At 35.1% G+C, this 23,199-nt stretch overlaps 1 protein-coding gene across 8 annotated transcripts in view; it reads right to left on the bottom strand.

The window, feature by feature from the left end:
• Nucleotides 1-23,199, bottom strand: part of ARAP2 (ArfGAP with RhoGAP domain, ankyrin repeat and PH domain 2) — a 206,873-nt gene that overhangs the window by 26,504 nt on the left and 157,170 nt on the right. For all 8 annotated transcript variants that reach the window (XM_082464518.1, XM_082464520.1, XM_082464521.1 and 5 more), the window contains 3 exons: nt 16,628-16,767; nt 7,935-8,017; nt 6,792-6,827 (listed from right to left, as the gene is read on the bottom strand). In XM_082464518.1, the coding sequence (XP_082320644.1) occupies nt 6,792-6,827; nt 7,935-8,017; nt 16,628-16,767 (259 nt within the window). The remainder of the gene's footprint in view (nt 1-6,791; nt 6,828-7,934; nt 8,018-16,627; nt 16,768-23,199) is intronic.

The following is a 23,199-nucleotide window of genomic DNA, read 5'->3' as shown; positions in this document are numbered from 1 at the left end:
AAACAGAATCCAACAACACATTAAAAGGATCATACACCATGATCAAGTGGGATTTATCCCAGGGATGCAAGGATTCTTCAATATACGCAAATCAATCAATGTGATACACCATATTAACATATTGAAGAATAAAAACCATATGATCATCTCAATAGATGCAGAAAAAGCTTTGACAAAATTCAGCACCCATTTATGATAAAAACTCTCCAGAAAGTGGGCATAGAGGGATACCACATCAACATAATAAAGGCCATATACCACAAACCCACAAGAAACATCATTCTCAATGGTGAAAAACTGAAAGCATTTCCTCTAAGATCAGGAACAGGACAAGGATGTCCACTCTCACTGCTCGTATTCATAGTTGTGGAAGTCCTAGCCTCAGCAATCAGAGAAGAAAAAGAAATAAAAGGAATACAAATTGGAAAAGAAGAAGTAAAACTGTCACTGTGTGCAGATCACATGATACTATACATAGAGAATCCTAAAGATGCCACCAGAAAACTACTAGGGCCAATCAATAAATTTGGTAAAGTAGCATGATACAAAATTAATGCACAGAAATCTTTTGCATTCATATACACTAATGATGAAAAATCTGAAAGAGAAATTAAGGAAACACTCCCATTTACCACTGCAGCAAAAAGAATAAAATACCTAGGAATAAACCTACCTAGGGAGACAAAAGACCTGTATGCACAAAACTATAAGACACTGATGAAAGAAATTAAAGATGATACCAACAGATGGAGCAATATATCATGTTATTGTATTGGAAGAATCAATATTGTGAAAATGACTATACTACCCAAAGCAATCTACAGATTCAATGCAATCCCTCCAAATTACCAATGGCCTTTTTTATGGAACTAGAACAAAAAATCTTAAAATTTGTATGGAGACACAAAAGACCCCGAATAGCCAAAGCAGTCTTGAGGGAAAAAAACGGAGCTGGAGGAATCAGACTCCCTGACTTCAGACTATAGTACAAAGCTACAGTAATCAAGACAATATGGTACTGGCACAAAAACAGAAACATAGATCAATGGAACAAGATAGAAAGCCCGGAGGTAAACCCACACACCTATGGTCAACTAATCTATGACAAAGGAGGCAAGGATATACAATGGAGAAAAGACAGTCTCTTCAATAAGTGGTGCTGGGAAAACTGGACAGCTACATGTAAAAGAATGAAATTAGAACACTCCCTAACACCATACACAAAAATAAACTCAAAATGGATTTGAGACCTAAATGTAAGACTGGATACTATAAAGCTCTTAGAGGAAAACATAGGAAGAACACTCTTTGACATAAATCACAGCAAGATCTTTTTTGATCCACCTCCTAGAGTAATGGAAATAAAAACAAAAATAAACAAATGGGACCTAATGAAACTTCAAAGCTTTTACACAGCAAAGGAAACCATAAACAAGACGAAAAGACATCCCTCAGAATGGGAGAAAATATTTGCAAACGAATCAATGGACAGAGGATTAACGTCCAAAATATATAAACAGCTCATGCAGCTCAATAGTAAAAAAAAAATCCAATCCAAAAATGGGCAGAAGACCTAAATAGACATTTCTCCAAAGAAGACATACAGATGGCCAAGAAGCACATGAAAAGCTGCTCAACATCACTAATTATTAGAGAAATGAAAATCAAACGTGCAGTTAGGTATCACTTCACACCAGTTAGAATGGGCTTCATCAGAAAATGTACAAACAACAAATGCTGGAAAGGGTGTGGAGAAAAGGGAACCCTCTTGCACTGTTGGTGGGAATGTAAACTGATACAGCCACTATGGAGAACAGTATGGAGGTTCCTTAAAAAACTAAAAATTGAATTACCATATGATCCAGCAATCCCACTACTGGGAATATAACCAGAGGAAACCATAATTCAAAAAGACACATGCACCTCAATGTTCACTGCAGCACTGTTTACAATAGGCAGGTCATGGAACCAACCTAAATGCCCAATGACAGACGAATGGATAAAGAAGATGTGGTACATATATACAATGGAATATTACTCAGCCATAAAAAGGAATGAAAGTGGGTCATTTGTGGAGACGTGGATGGATCTAGAGACTGTCATACAGAGTGAAGTAAGTCAGAAAGAGAAAAACAAATATCATATATTAACGCATATATGTGGAACCTAGAAAAATGGTATAGATGAACCGGTTTGCAGGGCAGAAATTGAGACACAGATGTAGAGAACAAATGTATGGACACCCAGGGAAATGTATGGAAAAGCCGTGGGGGGATGGGGGTGGTGGTGTGATGAATTGGGCGACTGGGATTGATATGTATACACTGATGTGTATAAAATTGATGACTAATAAGAACCTGCTGTATTAAAAAAAATTATAGGAAGTAATAATGTAAACAAAAAAATGGAGAAGACTCAAAACAATAGAATTAGAAATGAAAAAGGGGAAGTAACAACTGACACTGCAGAAATACAAAGGATCATGAGATTACTACAAGCAACTATATGCCAATAAAATGGACAACGTGGAAGAAATGGACAAATTCTTAGAAATGCACAACCTTCTGAGACTGAACCAGGAAGAACTAGAAAATATGAACAGACTAATCACAAGCACTGAAATTGAAAATGTGATTAAAAATCTTCCAACAAACAAAAGCCCAGGACCAGATGGCTTCACAGGCGAATTCTATCAAACATTTAGAGAAGAGCTAAACACCTATCCTTCTCAAACTCTTCCAAAATATTGCAGAGGGAGGAACACTCCCCAACTCATTCTACGAGGCCACCAACACCCTGATACCAAAACCAGACAAAGATGTCACAAAGAAAGAAAACTACAGGCCAATATCACTGATGAACATAGATGCAAAAATCTTCAACAAAATACTAGCAAACAGAATCCAACAGCACATTAAAAGGATCATACACCATGATCAAGTGGGGTTTATCCCAGGAATGCAAGGATTCTTCAATATATGCAAATCAATCAATGTGATATACTATATTAACAAATTGAAGGAGAAAAACCATATGATCATCTCAATAGATGCAGAGAAAGCTTTCAAAAAAAGTCAACACCCATTTATGATAAAAACCCTCCAGAAAGTAGGCAGAGAGGGAACTTTCCTCAACATAATAAAGGCCATATATGACAAACCCACAGACAACATCGTCCTCAATGGTGAAAAACTGAAACCAATTCCACTAAAATCAGGAACAAGACAAGGTTGCCCACTCTCACCACTATTATTCAACATAGTTTTGGAAGTTCTAGCCACAGCAATCATAGAGGAAAAATAAATAACAGGAATACAAATCGGAAAAGAAGTAAAGCTGTCACTGTTTGCAGATGACATGATACTATACATAGAGAATCCTAAAGATGCTACCAGAAAACTACTAGAGCTCATCAATGAATCTGGTAAAGTAGCAGGATACAAAATTAATTCACAGAAATCTCTTGCATTCTTATACACTAATGATGAAAAATCTGAAAGTGAAATTAAGAAAACACTCCCATTTACCATTGCAATACAAAGAATAAAATATCTAGGAGTAAACCTATCTAGGGAGACAAAAGACCTGTATGCAGAAAATTATAAGACACTGATGAAAGAAATTAAAGATGATACAAATAGATGGAGAGATATACCATGTTCTTGGCTTGGAAGAATCTACACTGTGAAAATGATTATACTACCCAAAGCAATCTACAGATTCAATGCAATCCCTATCAAACTACCACTGGCATTTTTCACAGAACTAGAACAAAAAATTTCACAATTTGTATGGAAACACGAAAGACCCTGAATAGTCAAAGCAATCTTGAGAAAGAAAATCGGAGGTGGAGGAATCAGGCTCCCTGACTTCAGACAATACTACAAAGCTACAGTAATCAAGACAGTATGGTACTGGCACAAAAACAGAAATATAGATCAATGGAACAGGATAGAAAGCTCAGAGATAAACCCACGCACATATGGTCACCTTATCTTTGATAAAGGAGGCAAGAATATTCAATGGATAAAAGATAGCCTCTTCAATAAGTGGTGTTGGGAAAACTAGACAGCTACATGTTAAAGAATGAAATTAGAACACTCCCTAACACCATACACAAAAATAAACTCAAAATGGATTAAAGACCTTAATGTAAGGCCGGACACTATCAAACTCTCAGAGGAAAACATAGGCAGAACACTCTATGACATATATCACAGCAAGATCCTTTTTGACCCACCTCCTAGAGAAATGGAAATAAAAACATACATAAACAAATGGGACCTAATGAAACTTAACACCTTTTAAACAGCAAAGGAAACCATAAACAAGACAAGAAGACAACCCTCAGGATGGGAGCAAATGTTTGCAAATGAAGCAACTGACAAAGGATTAATCTCCAAAATTTACAAGCAGCTCATGCAGCTCAATATCAAAAAAAGAAACAACCCAATCGAGAAATGGGCAGAAGACCTAAATAGGCATTTCTCCAAAGAATATATACAGATTGCCGACAAACACATGAAAGAACGCTCAACATCATTAATCATTAGAGAAATGCAAATCAAAACTACAATAAGATATCATCTCACATGGGTCAGAATGGCCATAATCAAAAAATCTACAAACAATAAGTGCTGGAGAGGGTGTGGAGAAAAGGGAACCTTCTTGCACTGTTGGTGGGAATATAAATTCATACAGCCACTATGGAGAACAGGATGGAGGTTCCTTAAAAAACTAAAAATAGAACTACCATACAATGCAGCAATCCCACTACTGGGCATATACTCTGAGAAAACCATAATTCAAAAAGAGTCATGTACCAAAATGTTCATTGCAGCTCTATTTACAATAGCCAGGACATGGAAGCAACCTAAGTGTCCATCAACAGATGAATGGATAAAGAAGATGTGGCACATATATACAATGGAATATTACTCAGCCATAAAAAGAAACAAAATTGAATTATCTGTAGTGAGGTGGATGGACATAGTCTGTCTTACAGAGTGAAGTAAGTCAGAAAGAGAAAAACAAATACCGTATGCTAACACATATATATCGAATCTAAAAAAAAAAAAAAGAAAAAAGAAATGGTCATGAAGAACCTAAGGGCAAGATGGGAATAAAGACACAGACCTACTAGAGAATGGACTTGAGGATACGGGGAGGGGGAAGGGTAGGCTGGCACAAAGTGAGAGAGTGGCATGGACATATATACACTATCAAACGTAAAATAGATAGCTAGTGGGAAGCAGCTGCATAGCCCAGGGAGGTCAGCCCCGTGCTTTTTGACCACCTAGAGGGGTGGGAGAGGGAGGGTGAGAGGGACGGAGATGCAAGAAGGAAGAGATATGGGGACATATGTATATGTATAACTGATTCACTTTGTTATAAAACAGAAACTAACATACCATTGTAAAGCAATTATACTCCAATAATGATGTTTAAAGAAAAAACAGAAACAACACACTTGGGGATGAGGTGAGGTTGTTTCCTATAAGAGGAAAATTTTGTAACTGATGTTAGAATGGCATAATGGACATTTCAATGTAATTATATTTTTTTATATTCCTGTATTATAATTTTGAAGAATGTTAGAATGAAACTTCTAAAAATAATCCTTGCTTCTTTCATTAGATTCTCATGAAGACAGTGTCCCTTCCCATTACCATGTCCAAGAAAGCTGTTCCCTCTACAAATCATTTAAATTTTGCATCCATGTGCACGAAATACTGTAGATGCAAAGAAGAAACAAACTATGATTAGAGGGGAGAGTTATCTGATAAGACTTTTGGAGCATTTTAGCTATGGTTTGAATAATAAATGATAGCTGAGTTTGCCAGATCAGCAGGAAGAAGATAAAAGTGATGAGGGAAGGGGGAGCACATACTATGGAAGAAGGTTCAATAAAGGGACCCCATATATTAAATATATGACATGAAGCAGCAAGGCATGTATGATGAATTAAGACAGATTATTATTTTATCATTAAGTAAACGAGGGAAAGTCGTGGGAGATGCAGTTGATGGAGCTTCATGTTAAAGGGCCTTGTGTGCTGTGCCAGCAATCCTGTACTTTATCCTGTAGGTTTAGGATTCACAGAAGAGTTTTAAAGCAGAAGAGAAACATGATACATTTTAGAAAATCTCGTTGGTGCTGGGTGGAGAATGTACCAGAAACCAAAAGCAAAGTCAGAGGCATGAAGAGCACTTAGGACTCCTGGAATAATCCAGGCAGATGCATTAAGGCTTTAAGGATAGAGGGCGGATCAGAGAGATAATTAAGAGGCAGGTGTGGTATGGTTTAGGGATTGATTAGACACAGGTTGGTAAGGGAGAAGGCGACATCTAGTCCAATCTCTATGGAGAGTGGCTAGATCCTGGTGACATCAATGGGAAAAAGTACCTCTATGGAAAGAACAGGTTTGAAACTAAGATTTTTTTTTTAACTCTGAGTTTTGGTGACTTATTATCCTTTATTTAAAACTGCGTTTTGCCTGCTTATCCCATAAAACCAGAGATTCCGCATTTACATAATAAGTAGGAAGAAATCATGTGTAGCTTCTCTTTAGAGGCATTGGCAAATAGGATACATGAGACTGAAATAGACGTAAACCCTGAAGCAAATCTACTTTCCTCTTCTTAGGCTCAAGGTATTTAGAAAAGATTTTAACTTCACTTAGAAGAAACATTTCCTGTCTCTAGATCTATCTGCCAAATAATATCGTTATTCGTTTACTAATCGTGTATCATCAATATATCAAATCCAAAACCTGCTGGCTGTTAACTTACCAGAGATGTTTTTCAGAATATGCCGTCAATCCCCAACTGCATCGCATGGGGAAAAAAAAAACATGCATACATATTAAAAATGATTCATTTTACAAGATAATACACAGGATTAGATGTTAAGGGGTAATATTTAATGGCGGGAATGCATAACAGAATTGATACCCACAAGTGATGATTCACTGGGTATGATTTATCTAGAGGTAAAGGATAGATGTTGAGGGATTTGGCTACAAATTTAAATACACTGAAGGACACAGGGGGAAAGGGTCTCGTGATGTTATGCGGCAGTGGGGGAAATCTCTCACAGGATATTTGGGGCTGAGTAAGGACAGATGTCTAGGAAAATGGCCAAAATAAGATAATACATATATTTACTTATTGATACTGTGAGAAATTTTAAAGAATGTGCCAGTCACAACACAGATATATGTGCTGGGCTTAGAAATTAAGCACAGAGGCAAACGTGAGGACATTTTCAGTGATAGAATCTGAATCATATGCAGTTCATTAAAATGACATTTCATGATATTAAAAGTATTAGTGCAAACATTAATTAGCTAATCAAAGTAATCCGTGATGAGAAAGTGTGGTATAACTCGAATGTTGGGTTGATTCAAGTGCTAATGAGAAACATAATATTTAAGAAGGGTACACTTCCTCTCAACCATCTGTGTGCTGTGGGTTTATTACCAAACTCAGCAAAACGAAGGGGGCAAATTATAGAGCTGGGACCAAGATGTTCTAAAAGCCATGGAGGCTGGAGGGCAGCATTTGTCTTCCTTTGGGTAGACCTGTTTGGAACATTCCTTAAATTGCTAGGCTGTGACTGAGCAAGGAATGGGACGTGGAGAAACCCATGTGCTTCCCAGTAGACAGGGCCTTCTGGGGATTTCTTGTTCTACACAGAGGAGATGCAATCACCCAGGAGCTTGACTTGAGCGGGAACATCATCATCCCTCCTTATCCACCCACACAGGTTCCCCTGATCTGCCATAGGTCCCCTGACACATGTCTGTGGCAACTTACGGAATCTTTCTAAAGCTTAACTTATAACAAGTTAGACTAATGCCACTGATCCCTAAGTCCTTGAACAGACATACTTTCCTGTAACTTTTTCAACAACTCTTCCCTTCCAAGCTTTACCTTGTTGGAGGCTTCATCTTCTTTTTTACTCCAAGATAAAACTTCATTGAACTGAGAGGAAACATTTTGTCAGGTTTACTACTCTGTAAAGGAAAACAAGATAATTTGTAATTAAACAGATTTTATCAGTATCCTTCTATTTTCCTTAAGTATTAAGAATCAAGTTTAGAATGTTTACTATCTCCAATGTTTCATGAATATTATACCAAATTTTTAGTAAATGAAGATTGTTTTGATTACCACGTTATAAATTTAAATAAATCTGGATACATATGTATGATTACATATGTGTGTATATGTATATACAAACACACACATACAATAATTCCATATTCAAAACACTTGGGACCAGATGTATATAAGAACTGATAATTTTTCAATTTTTCATATTTAAAAAATACATGTGCAATATATTTTGTAACTCCATGATACCACCAGTGTTGTCTGGGGCAGCACTCTATATTCAAATATATTCATATTTCTCTACAAAAATGCATGACATTTCATACAGTATGAATAAGTAAAGGTCATAAATATTGTTATGGACTGAATGTTTGTATTCCCCCAAATTGAAATATAATCCCCAATGTGAAGGTATTTGGAGGTAGTAGCTTTGGGTGGTAATTAGGTCATGAGATTGGAGCCCTCATGAATAGTATTAGTGCCCTTTTAAAAGAGGCCAGAAAGCTAGCTCACCCTCTTTCTGCCATGGGAGGATAGGAGGAGAAGTAGGCAGTACAATTTGGAAGAAGATCTTCACTAGAACCTGACCACACTGGCACCCTGATCTCAGACTCCCAGCCTCCAGAAGTGTGAGAAATCAATTTCTGTTATTTATAAGCCACCCAGTCTATGGCACTTCGTTATAGCAGCCTGAATGGACTAAAACAAATATCTTCATGTTGGTTTAGATCAGATTTTTCCACCAAATGAGTTATGATTTTCTGTACTTTTTGGATTTCAGAACTACAAAACTATATAGGGCTAGACTGAACTATCTCAAATATCCCTATTAATGAAAATTTTCACTAATCATGAAAGTAGACTATAAAAAAGAATTTACATTTGCTCTAGATCAATTATATATTCTCCATATACATCCCAGCATATTTATCTGATTAATATTAAAAAAATTTAAATCCTTGAACCATTAGGAAAGTTATCTGACAGAGGCAAAACTTAAGTATACTCTAATTTAAAATTTTAATATCAAACCATAAACATTTTATTATTTATTCCTGGATAGACTGCAATAGATTTTATAAAGATAATAGCCATGGAAATAATAATTAATACAAGCTTTCCCCACATCCTAAAGATTTTCAAGGAAGTCTCTTTTTTTCAATCTGGTAGGCAGATAGCAGTTATAACTAAGGGGATCAGAGACCTGGGTGCAAATCTGGCTTGCTACTTACCAGCTCATGACCTCACATTACTGCTCTCTGCTCTCATTTCTTGTTTGTAAATGGGGATAATAAACACATCGACTACCTCACATGGTTATTATGGAGATTAAAGGAGAAAGTAAAGGGTTACTGTGAAGGGTTATTGTAGAGATTAAACAGAAAAGTGCCTTTAAAGGGTTTAGTCCAATAATTGGCCATATACTGAGTGTACAGCAAATTACAATTATTAGTATTACAAATTTAGAGCACATTGCTTCATAGAAACAGAAAGATAGACAACTTATTAGAATTCTAGGACAATGCACAAAAGCCCATTTAGCAAATATGTAGCTCAAATAAGTCCTAAGTTCTATAAATGTTAAACTATTACTATAAAGTCTTTTCTTTGTGAAAGAAGTCAAAGATGAAAAGTAAAGGGTGGAAAATATGTTTATAAAATTAAAAATTGGTTTCCACGGAGAAAACAGGTTAGGAGAATATATAGAGGAAACGTAGAGAAGAAAGCAAGCAGGAAGATCAGGAATCCTGCTTTGGTGACCAGTGTTCTGTGTGGTGGTGATGATAAGGCCTGGAATTTACATGGTGAATTTACTACTAAATCACCCTTATCAATAATTTTGCTATTATCATGGTACATAATTTAAAAAATATTTTGGATTTTTTTCCCTGTATGGCTATATTTCTTGAAATGGAATCACTGGGTCAAAGGCTAGGAACATGATTAAGATTTTGGCAAAATGGATAGGGTACATTTACTTACAGTTAAACACATATTCCTGTATTCACTAGTGATTTTCAGTTTTGATTTGGTCAAAAATTTACTTATTTACTTATTGACATTCGTTCTTTATATAGCAAATAGGCAATTGCCTTATCTTTTTAAATGAAATTGTCTACCCAAATTGCTCACTGTTTACTTTTATTATTTTTATAAAGTCAAATATATTGATCTTTCCTTTTGAACTCTCTTAGCTATTGCTTCAAGTTTAAAGGGTTCCCAGATAGCTGATAAATACTAAATTACTTGGTCATGCAGCTTGAAGGGTTGCTATTTTAAAACTTTTAATTCTTTTATCCATCTGGAATATATATTTCACATACAGTATAGATGAGAATTTAAGTTGAAAAACTTTTGTTAACAATTATCCCAGCCCTATTTATTAAACAAATCTTTCTTTAGACATGCATTTATGATGGCATATTTATCAAAAATAAATTATGATAAACAGTTACATCTTTTACCTCACTTTATGTTGCCAATGCTATCTGTTCATTTTTATGCCAGGATATTATCTAACCTATTTTAGTTTTACTGTATGAATAAATAGTTGGATGGGAAATTCTTGACAATTATTTTACTTTTTATGTCCCCCAAAATGTTTGCAAATACTCTTATCTGTTTACCCTTTGAGGTGAGTTATCAAATCATTTTTTCCAAGTTCTAAAAATAATTCCCTTTGCGATTTTGAAAAGAATTACATTAAAGCTATAGATCAATATTAGTAGACTTTGTGGTTTTTTGTGTTTTTTATATATAAATTTATTTTTTGGCTGCGTTGGGTTTTCGTTGCTGGGCGTGGGCTTTCTCTAGTTGCGGTGAGCGGGGGCTACTCCTTGTTGCTGTGCACAGGCTTCTCACTGCGGTGGCTTCTCTTGTTGCAGAGCACGGGCTCTAGGCAGGCGGGCTTCAGTAGTTGTGGCACATTGGCTCAGTAGTTGTGGCTCAAGGGCTCTAGTGCGCAGGCTCAGTAGTTGTGGCGCACGGGCTTAGTTGCTCTGCGGCATGTGGGATCTTCCTGGACCAGGGCTCGAACCTGTGTCCCCTGCATTGGCAGGCGGATTCTTAACCACTGCACCACCAGGGAAGTCCATAGATCAATATTAGTAGACTTTACATTAATTTTCTTTCATTTCTATCAGTGCAGTTCTGTAGTTTTCTTCATGTAAGCCTCTTCTTCTTAAGGTCATTTTCTGGTAGTTTATGTGTTTGGTTTTGGGGTATTGATTTTTTAGCTTGCTGCTTTACTGAATGTTAAGGAATAACACTTGAAGTCTGATATGGAACAGTGAGGTAGCTTTGTAATGCAGTAAGTTTTCCATATAGGAAAGAGTCAAGGAGAGGAGAACGTAGGAGTGTATATAGTAGCACAGACTCCTGGATACCTTTGTCAGAGGTTCAATCGGATTACAACTGAGGTTAATGTCCCTCCTCAAAGCTTAGACTGCTGGTCCCAATGGAGGCAGCAGCAGGGTCGGGTGAGAGGCTGCAATTCCAGTAGTACCGGTAGAGGGGACCTGCACATTTAAGAACGAGAAGCACTGTGCCTGATCTAAGTAGTCTTATTTATACACGGCATTGATAAGCCCAGGACTGCCTATATTTTGAAATACTGTTGGCAATAGATAGAGAGCCTGAAGTAATACAACTGATTCCCAAGCCACTCTGGACATGCCAGCTCATGACTTTGTATTCTATCCTGTCCAAAGAGAACACAGATGCCGTAATTTAAGATGAGTTCAGCCAAGGTGGAAAGAAACCCTTTTCAGTTTCAATCTTTAAACTGAATAAGCATAAATAGGACCTGTAAGGATCCTAATGCAAAGTTCTATTAAAAGGAATCTCTTTTGGCATTATAACTTTACTGTTGGTTTATTACAACTCTTTTGGTATGTGTACTTTCTGGAGTATTTCTTCAAAAAGTTAAAGTGTTATGAAGTGTATAGTATGTTGCTACAGGCAGTATATTTCAAAGTAAAATTTTTAACTGAGCCAATTAAATTAGTGTGCTTAAAAAAATTATTCTTGTTACTAAGAAGAGTTTGCTTATTAGTGCATGCAACTTTTAACGACCACTGCCTCCCCATTTGCTTTTTTCACACCATTAACAGTGTAATGATAATATTCTTTGAAACTTCTCACCTTTTATGTAAATCAAGTCTGAAAACATTTTAATTAACATTTTCTGTGCAGGGAAAACTCTCAAAACAAAATATATCTTCCCCTGTGTATTACCCTAATTTGTTGTTAATGAGCATTCATAAATTATCTCTAATTAACACATAGTCTCTTTAAATACACTTTTCAATTTGTAATTTCTACTCCCTTCTCAGTAAATCATTTTCTAAATATGTACAAGCACACATATATTAAGGGCAACTGTCAAACCAGAGCCAAATCTTTATTCAAATAAGCTAGGAGATTTTTACTATTGATTATTTACTGTAAAATCATTTGAAAAGCAAATATTGCCAGTGACTTGCCCATCAATATTAAAAGGGAAAGACCAGCAACATGAAGAAATAACCAGCAAAATAACACCATGTGTTGAAAATAACAGTAGTTTGAGTTTAAAGGAAAACCATAAGTCTCTCATCTGCTTGCCTTAATGTGCAAATTAAAATATCAGTTGCATTAATTGATTCTGACAGATGCATAAATACAACTTTCAAACACTTACTTAGACTATAATTCCATAACCTGAGGTCACTGTGATAAAAATAAAATGTCTTCATTGTCTTTAAAGAACACTATCTTTCTGACAAACACTATATGATCTCACTTATACGCAGAATCTAAAAATGTCAAAATCACATAGAAGCAGAGAGTAGAATGGTGGTTTCCAGGGGATGGGAGTGGGGGAAATGGGAAGGTGTTGATCAAAGGGTACTAAGTTTCAGTTATGCAAAATGAATAGGTCCTGGAAATCTAAAGTACAGCATGGTGACTACAGTTAACAGTACTGTATTGTATACTCGAAACTTGCTAAGAGAGTAGATCTTAAATGTTCTCACCACAAGTGCACACACACACAAAACTATGTGAGGTAATGAATATGTTAGCTTAGATTGTGGTAATCATGTCACAATGTATACGTATATCAAAAGCATCACGTTGTATAACAAATAAGTACAATTTTTGTCAATTATACTTCAATAAACGCGGGGAAAAAATTTCAAATGTCAAAAAAAAAGAAACTGTCTTTCAGGCAAGCTCTCGATACTATTACTGTCTACCAGTTTGTGTGAATTATTTTAGATTAAGCAGGAGGATCCTTTCAAAAAGATACAAATTCTTAAAAACATTCTGTTAAGGGATGAGATTCTTTAGCTCAATTACAAAATCATTTCATCTTAAAAAAAATAATTTCTCCATGAACAGGCTTCCTTGTGGCAGGTTTTAAAATTTACATCAGCTTGGGGAAAAACATTATAAAAAACCTAAATTGTGTAAAGTGTCATATTTGAAAATATTTGGTATTATTAAAATGAAAAACACTTATCCTCTTTAAATAAAATTCCATCAGCAATAACACCAAGCCAAAATAATACAAATTATTGTTTATTTAGTAAGTCCCTGCATAAAACCTTTGGAAATAGACAGCTGGGAATGAATTCTGACCCTATCGCTTATAGGCTAAGTGATCTTGGGCAAGTTATGTAATATCTTGGTATACTACATTTCTTCATCTGTCTAGGGGGAATAACTATAGCACTAGTTTCATAGGATTACTGTAAAGATAAAGTGCGATAATCAAAGCGAAATGTATAGAACTCGCTTTTTATGGATTAACAGGTTGAAAATTAGTTGGGGCCATTATGACTGCACTTCTATTGCTACTAGTTGTTTCTAGCAACCTTCTGTTGCTACACAATGGAAGCGTAGGTTCCTTAATGGGACTAAAAAGTCCATGATGATTTTAAAATACCCTAAGCAGATATCCAACTATACAAGTGACAATTAACCAACATGTAAATGGAAGGACAAGGATGAAGGAAGTGAGTCTAATGAAGATCAAGGTGGGTGACACATTGAAGAAAACCAAACAAAATTAAATCAGATTCAGTTCTAGATGGCTAGAATAATCAGCTGTGAAGTTTAGCATTTCCTTTCATGAACATAAACCTACAGTTCATGAACCTTAAAATCTGATGTGTTTGGCTCACATAATCCCAAATTCTTAAATGCCTATTTCTGCAAACTCCACCCTTCCTGCACTGAAAAAAGTGAAGAATGATATCAAATGATAATAAACGATAACAATCGTTTGATACCCACACGGATTCCCTGCTAGGTTTATCAGATGGAGTAACAAAGTGTGACTTCCAGTATATAATACAGCCCTCTGAAGAGAGGGATAAGGGCTGAGGAATTCAGTGCTGTTTTGTTAGCTCCCTGCCTGGACATTCCACTGTTCTTGAAGAACATGAACATGAAATGGATACACTAAGTAGGATGCTACTAAAATTTATTTATGCCCACCTGGAGGCTTCCCCGCTGGAGGAACATACAGGACAGTGGTCCGTGTGCGGAGAGCTCAGTAGAAGCCACAACTAAGTGGGGCTATAGAACTTTGGAAAGCTGCTTAATAATTCTTCCTTCATAACAATACAGTATTAAATAATAGATGTTACTAGTCTGGTCCTTCTTTATACACCTCCAAAACACAACATAGTGAAGCGTCACACACTTGAAATATGCAAGCAATGCTTACTCAAGCGAATATTAGAATTCAATAGAAAAAAGTATCTTTAGGTCCTGCTGTCATTCCACATTTAAAAGAATTGCTTGGATATTGCTTGAATCTCAAGGAAGTAGAAATGTTACTGTATATATCCATGTAAGCACCACCCAAAACTGGACAGAGAACATTTATTTCTGTCATCCTAGAAAGTACCCTACTGACCCTATCTCCTTGCTTCAGTAGCAAACCTTCTCCACACCATAGGCAAACACTTTCTGACTCCCATCACCATAAATGATTTTGCCTCTTCTTAGACCTTTTATAGACAGACTCATATGGTACTATTTTGTGTCAAACTTTTTTGCTCAGCAAGGATTTGAACATTCACCCATGTGCTTGCATTCATTCATTTTTATTGCTGAATATTATTCCATTGTCTGAATATATCATTGTCCTATTGATGGGCATTTAGAATGTTTACAGGTTTTAGCTTTTATAAATAAAGCTGCTTATGAATATTCTTGAACAAGTGCTTTAGTGGATATAATACCTGGGAATAGAGTTGCTGAATTATGGGGTAGATGTATGAATAACTTAATTTTAAAAACTGCCAAAAAAGTTCTAAAAAGTTCTAAAAAGTTCTAAATTGTGTGATTTTACCCTTCCACCAGTTATTGATGAGGGTTTTAGTTAATCAACGTCCTTGTCAACATTAGATGTTGTCACTCTTATGATTTTAGTTGTACTAATGGTATATCTTGTGGTTTTAATTTGCATTTTCCCTGATAACTAATGATGCTGAGCACTTTTGGTTCAACCACTTATTGGCCATTCCTATGTCTTCCTTCCTGTAATGTCTGTCCAATACTTTGCCCCAGTTTTTATTGGGTTGTCTTTTTATTGTTGATTTGGAGGAGTTCTTTATATTGTGCAAATGAGTCCCTTTTCAGATATATGTAGTATGAATATATTTTTCTCAGACTGGAACTTCCCTATTCATATTCTTAGTGGGCTGTTTTGATGAGCATGCTAATATATATACATATATGTTTCACAGTTGAAAAGGAACTTCTATATATATTCTTATTTAAGCATTACAACAATCTGGCATGCAGGACTCATGCTATCATCATCATATTACAGATCTAGAAATTGAGGATGACAGTTTAAGATTCTTATTCACACAACCAACTTGGCGGTTTTGAGGTTTTCTGATGCTAAGTTCGATATTCTTATACCTACTCCCTCTTTTTCATCTCTAAGTCCTCTCTCCATTCCTCAATTCATTAATAAAAGCTGTTAGGGAATTCAAACGTATTGGGATACATCAGTAAGATTCAATTAATAAATACAATATTACGAGTTAATTCATTCAAGAGTATAGGAAATATATTAATCAGATTTAATTTTTGATCAGATTTAGCATTTGGGTTTTGCCTTTTTATTCTACATTTTATTAATTTCCATTTGCTAAACTCAAGCCACTTTTCCCTTAAGGCATGACACATTCCCTTAATTTTATTGACTGAGATGCTGATTTATATGCTAGTTTATGTAACGCATATTAGACTTTTCTTTAGAACTGAAGTCAATTTCTGCCCTAAAATATATGAGGTGCTCAGAAAGGCCGTATATGGAGTTCTTTACTGTGTTACTACGTGCATTAATGTCATATCTCAGAGGCTGAAAGTAATCATCAGCTTACTGTACATTTTATTTACTAGAGGCCTTGACTTCCAAGAGAGAGGGCTGAGAGGCATGATATAAGAATGTTAACACTCACACAAAAGTATATACATATTCAAATACTACATATATTAAATACCTTCATATCCTTGTAAAGAAAGAGATACCCATCTCGTAAAACAAAATACCGGTCTTGAAACTTATTTCCAGAGAGTATTTTAGATGGTTCCTCTTTGATTTTCAAGACTCCCTCTTTGATACTTTCCAGGGCCTTCCTCTCTGTAAAGTATAACATTTACTTTTGTAAGTTGGGTACATTTTCATTTATTTGGAATAGAATATAAAACATTTTTGTATTTTCAGTTTTGATGATATAAGGTAATGACTTGTTTCCTACCATTAAGAAGCCTCTAGTTAATTTCTGGGAACACCTTGTGTCAGGGGAGTGTTGGATAAGTCATAGATCCAGTAACCAGATCTATTTGTATCTATTTATAATACATAGGCCTGCCCATGCTGTCCAATTAGCTACTGGCTAATGAGCATCTGAAACATGGCTAGTCTCAACTGCGATGTGCTATGAGTATAAAATATATACCATATTTTGAAGATTAGTACCAAAAAAATGTAAATATATCACAATTTTATAACACTGATTACATGTTGAAATGATAATATTTTGGATATGTGAGTTTAAATAGAAGATACAAGTAAAATTAATTTCACCTATTTCTTTATATATATGTTTATATATATATTTTAAAATGTGGCTATTAGGCAATTTAAAATTACATACTCAGCTTGCATTTTATTTCTTTGAATAACACTCATATAAACAATGCAAAATACACAGGTAAAAGAGAAATCTCTTCTGGAATCCTGTCTCAGGAATCCAGGAATTCTTGAGACATTAGAGAAATTCCTATTCCTATGAAACAGGTAAGGGTAAATACGGCAAAACTGCTAATAATGCTCGTGCAATACTGCCAGTGTCCCACACTTAGAAATCATTTCAACAGTTCTATTAAAAATCACGCTTTTGGTAAAAAAAAAAAAAAATGTTGAATTTGTGTAAATTTATCACGAATAAATTTATCACTGTATCTCTAGTCTACAGCTTTCTTCTTGAAATCCCAACAGTATTCAACTGCCTACTTGAGAACTGAGGAACAGTGGAAAGAAAAGAAACCTGAAGGCAAGTAGCCACGACATGGTCATTCTGGGGTCAACTCCTGCTTTTCCTATAAAACACGAGTAATGACAATTATCTTGCAGATTGCTGTCCTCACATTAGATCATGTCCATAAAAGGTGAAGCATGAGACATTATATCAGGATGAGGGCTTTTAGCAATTTCCTGGTATTAAGGTGACACAATTTTTAAATATTCATGCAGAGTTTCTAAAATTTACAAATAACTTGATTTTAGAAAGAAAAACTCTTAATCTAAAACCTAGCATCCCTTGGTTTGGGGAAAACCTTTACTTATACAGCAAATACTACACAGATGTTCACAATTATGGTTAGTATAAGAAGACAAAAGTGAGAAAAAATTGAAATAGTGCCTTATAACTCAAATATGAGCATGGGATGACAACCTGGAAGCAAAAATCCCCATGATTAATCGCATCACTGATCCTAACTGCAAACAAAAGTAACTGACAAGCCCCAATAGTTCTCATGATCTGCATACTGGTCACAGATAACATTCTTTTAATTGCGATGTTATACTAAAATAGGTTCTTTTTAGGTGGTCTGTGACCTTGAAATAATTTCTGAAAAATACACTGCTAAAATTTGTCTTCTGGTATAATCTCTTAATATTTAATTCCATAGAAAAATATTTTAAATAATATTTTATAGCTAAATAACTTCTATTTAAATTAAAAATAACACTTTTCCAATTAAAAGACTTGAAAGAAGATGTATTTTAATGCAATAGGAAGAGCAAGGAAAAAATATAAAAGTAGTATTCAGCAAAATTCATATGACATCAATTCATTCTTCATGAAGTATTAAGAGTCCAGTATGCACTTGGTTCTAATAATATACAGTAACCTCAAAAGAGATGATTTCTGGACTTGCAGTGCAGTGTAAGAGACAGAGTAAACATGGACTAACAAACAATGCTTATATATCCTGATAGGAGAAATACGGTAAGCAATTTAGAAAACATTGGGTGGGCTTAGTGATTCAGCTGATTTAGAACAGAAAAGTGGAGAAAGGCATTTATAATACTATTGATTTAGAAATAGGTAAAGTATTTTAAGAGCATTAAATTACAATCAAGTTGTGAGATAAAGATATTATATATTTCTTAAGCCAAACCAATTCCATTCACACCTTCTGATTATACTTTTTTCAGATTTTTGTTCAATTTAATAAAGCTTTCTAATTTTACCAATAAGAAATAATCGTATGTCCAGTGTTAAAGTAAACCACTCACAGGTCAAATAGAAAACAGGCTTAGGAAAAAAAATATATTGTTGACACCTTTGGTTGCATATTTATTAAAATTTATTTTAAAAATCATATGTAATTGAGTATCTTAGCTGAATCTTGGTGTACACATTACTAAGGGACTCGGGAGGAGGCTTTGAGAGGAATATATGTTAAGGAGAAGGCAAGACCAAAAAGAACGTTGAAACACTAAGTTCCATGATAAATACTGAGAACTTAGAAGAATTTCTAAAAGCTCACACAATGTTAAAATAAGTAGGAAAAATACCCATCGCTTAAGGGCCAAGATGAAGCTATGTACTTCACACTTATATTTTCACTCCCTCTACCTCATCCTGGGGAGAAAGTTTAAGATCTAGAGATACTGTTATCTTTAGAGAATCATAAACCCCTTTCCCCCTCCAGGTGTTTGCTCAGACAAGGAAGGAAGGCTCAGTTGAGTTCAGTGAGGGTTCTTTAGAGTTAACACTGGGTAAGATAACAGATTGGTATTCTTTGTTATATTGTGCTGTAATTTTGTTATTAATTAGAAAAGTCCTTAAAAAGTACATGAATGAAACCATGCAGAATGGTCAAATTTATTTATTTAAACAGAACAGACATCATATTACTGAGACTATGAAACTGATCTCCCCACCCAAAGGAAAAAAAACGTTTTCCAAATCATTTGAAAAACCTCAAGTTCTTAGACAAAAACAGCAATTCCTAACTAGTGGCCCCTAATCCCAATAAAATAACTGATCTGTGGAGGAGCTTGGAGGGTCTTGGGAAGGAGAGACAGAGACAGACAGAGATAGGGAGAGACACAAAGAGAGAGAAGTGGGGGGGGGACATAAACTGGGAATGATATTTCTAGAATACATATTCCCCCTTTATCCGTCATGTCCAGTCAGCTAGCAGTTCAGCCATTGTTCTCTCAAAGTTTCTCTATGGGGTTCAATTCCACTTCTTTTCCAATATCATCTCTCTAACCCCTGCCTTTTCTACCTAATACCTAGACTCCAGGATTCTATAATTCCATGTCCTGCTTTTCTAATGGCTCCATATAATTCCAGATTTGTGCTATGCAAATACTGTTTTATCATGTTAATCCCCTTTCCAAAACTCTATTTTTTTTCTTTTTTACTATTTGAAGTCTTACTTACCTAACATTAAAAGCCTAAACTTCTTTCCCTGACTTTTCAAGGACTAAATAAACTAGACTCCTCCTACTCATCTTCATAAACTATTAAGTTAAAATATGATATTTATTTATAAGTCAGTTGATCATAATACACTGTTTGGAAAACCAATCTGTGTCTCTGTAGCATGACTGAAGTTGATCATCTGAGTGAACCTAAGGGAAATTCCATTCTCCTTGGTTCTATACAAATTCTACCCCCACTTCTGGACCCAACTCATCCTTGAAGATTTTTTTCTAACTACTCCAGTCCATACTTGTTATTCATGTCTTTAAAACTCTAAGATAAAATTTAGGCATTGAATACATGAAAAGTCATGTTTGTCTCATAATTTTGCTCTTAAAAATAAGAATTTCAGTCTATGGCCATACCACCCTGAATGCACCCAATCTCATCTGATCTTGAAACAAATAATAATTTCCTGTTTGCTTTTTAAAAAATTGTGGGCTTTAAATTTTCCTCCCCAACCTATGTGAGAACTAACATAGCACAGTGACTAAGAGTTTGCTCTGGAGCTAGACTACCTGGGCTTGAATGACAACCACATCCTCCACTGGATCCCAGGCAGTAATCTCTAAATCTCAGTTTCCTCACCTGCAAAATGGGGATTCATACAGTGCTCACCCAGTAGATCTGGTATGTAAAGTATTTAGAAGAGTGCTTAGCACATAGCAAGCAGAATGTAATTGCTTATTTATCTAATGGAGGACAGACATCATTTTTTTCTGTACTGCAGAGTCTGTAGTAAGCAGTATAGAAAAAATTACCCTTCCAAAGGCCTGGTGATTTATAGACTGAATTTACAAGAGTTTTAAAAACTAAAATCTGCTCCTCCACTTACCAGCAGGTCACCTTGAGGGAGTTATGTAACGTCTCCATGTCCAAGTTTCTCCATTTATAAAAGGCTTAGAGAGTACTAGTGAAAAACCCCTTAAGACTGCTAGGAAGATTAAATGACATGGTGTATGCAAAGCCATCAGCCCAGCATCTGGCGCCCAGTAAATGCATAGTAACTATGAACAATTTATCTCTTATATATGATCTGAGAAATGAAAAGGGAATATAAAACAAATGGGTCTATTTTCCATGGTCTGTATGTGTCTCCCTTCCTCTTTTGCTGGCAAAGACTATTTTCTCAGGCCTGTACGTTATCTGAAAAACCAAGTTCCACCCCTGCGCATGTACTCTAAGTGCTGAAGGAGACAGGCAGTTTTCATGAGACATCCTCTTGAAAATGTGCCACAACCAAGTGATATTTGGCAATATTTGCAGCCTGAAATCTAAAAATTTCTTCCAAATTAAAAATTATCCATATTTTCCTTTGTTTGATATTGATTATATAGAACACATATATTCTTTATAATTTGGAGGAAGCAGAATTTGATATAGTTCACTCACTGCATGACATTCACTCAAAATGTATTTAGTAAAATTTAGTTCTACGACTGAGTAGAAACCAAACCTGCTTTAAAGTAATCTAGGAAAAGTCAAATATTACCCCACCCCCGCCCTGATTCCCAGTATATTTTCCTTTGTTACTTGTATTGAAGAAGCAATGCTTAATAGAACTAGCAGCCTGATAACATCCTTTTGTAATTAGATTATCCTTAAGCAGTAAAATTGTAAATATACTTACTACTGGAGGACTGACTAGAAAAGTGCCAGAGATTCCACGCCATTTTACTGACAACGCAGCAAACTGTAGAAAGTAGAACACTACTTTTCTATTCTATCATCAATTTCCGAGAAAATACTTCCACTTGAAGTGGACTGGGTCTTACCTTCAACTTTTACACATCTTTGGATTTAAAAAGATATGATGGGGAGTGGAATATAAATTACTTCAGCTAGACTATGATTTATGAACTCATACTATTTTTGCTGGAATTTTCCTTTATTTTCTTAAGTCAGTCGATAGTGGATGGCTCAGCTTTCCAGGTCTGAATTTGCTGGAAGCAGTTGCATTTTGAATTATTCTATTCTAATGTAAATTTAATTCCAAAGCATCTGTCATATGTGGCAATCTAAATTCAGAAACCCACACGCATCTTCATTTGAGTTACATCTTCTATCTTAAAAGTAGTTCTTCCTCACTGAGATCACTAAAACTTGATTCTGTTGTATTACATTCTATTGGGGTAATATTAAAGAACTTTAGTGCTTAAAATAAGACTTCTGCAACAAAAAATTATTTATTCTGGAACCTTATAGAAGCTATAAATTTATGGCTAACTTGTGATAGAGATGTTGAAACTTAATATGAGATAATGATAATATAAGATGGTCTAATATGATTAGCTATGATAAAGTCTAAATGGCAATTTAAATGAAGTTTCATTCTCCCTATCTCAATGTCTCAGCCATAATCCATGGGGTAGAAAAGAAATTCAGACTATTATTTTTCTTTTCAAGTTAGTTAACTCCTCATTACAATAATGACAATAGCCCAAAATGCTTCTCAGAAATACAATGCTGCTTTTGAAAAACACAGAATTGATTTTTAAGTAGAGGCAACAGAAAATTCATTTACTCTTACATACTTCTATAAAAGTAAAGTATGCTTCCTCATTACCTTAAATGAATGAGCAGAAATTAAGTGTTGGTTGACTCTAAAGTCTATTCCTTCTTGTGATGTCTATATTTTAAACTATTGAGATAAAATGAGCAAATTGAGAAAATTAAAACTCCTAAACAACTCCAAACCCCTAAACTTATAATTTGATAAAATTCTTCATTAAGCAAGAAGGTGGTATCAAACAAAAGTATATGCCTATAATTTGTTGCATAAAATCAGAAACACCATCATGCAATTAATGAAATGCAAGTCGTGTGTGTGTGTGTGTGTGTGTGTGTGTGTGTGTGTGTGTTAGATAAAGGAGAGACAGGAAGAGATAGGGATAGGTAGACAGACACTAAGATTTGTGGCAATTAGGTATCAGGTATGATGAGACAGGTGTGAAGGATGTGTCAGTGCTACTTTATGTTTTAAGAAAATATTAACACAATAGCTATTCATTGCTGAGAGAAAAGTATGGTTGTAACCAACCAGCCTTGTTTCAAACTGTGCTAAT

The sequence above is a fragment of the Balaenoptera physalus genome, assembly GCF_965194825.1.
Source record: "Balaenoptera physalus genome assembly, chromosome: 5".
NCBI lineage: Eukaryota > Metazoa > Chordata > Mammalia > Artiodactyla > Balaenopteridae > Balaenoptera > Balaenoptera physalus.
This window is presented reverse-complemented; position numbering and strand designations above follow the sequence as displayed.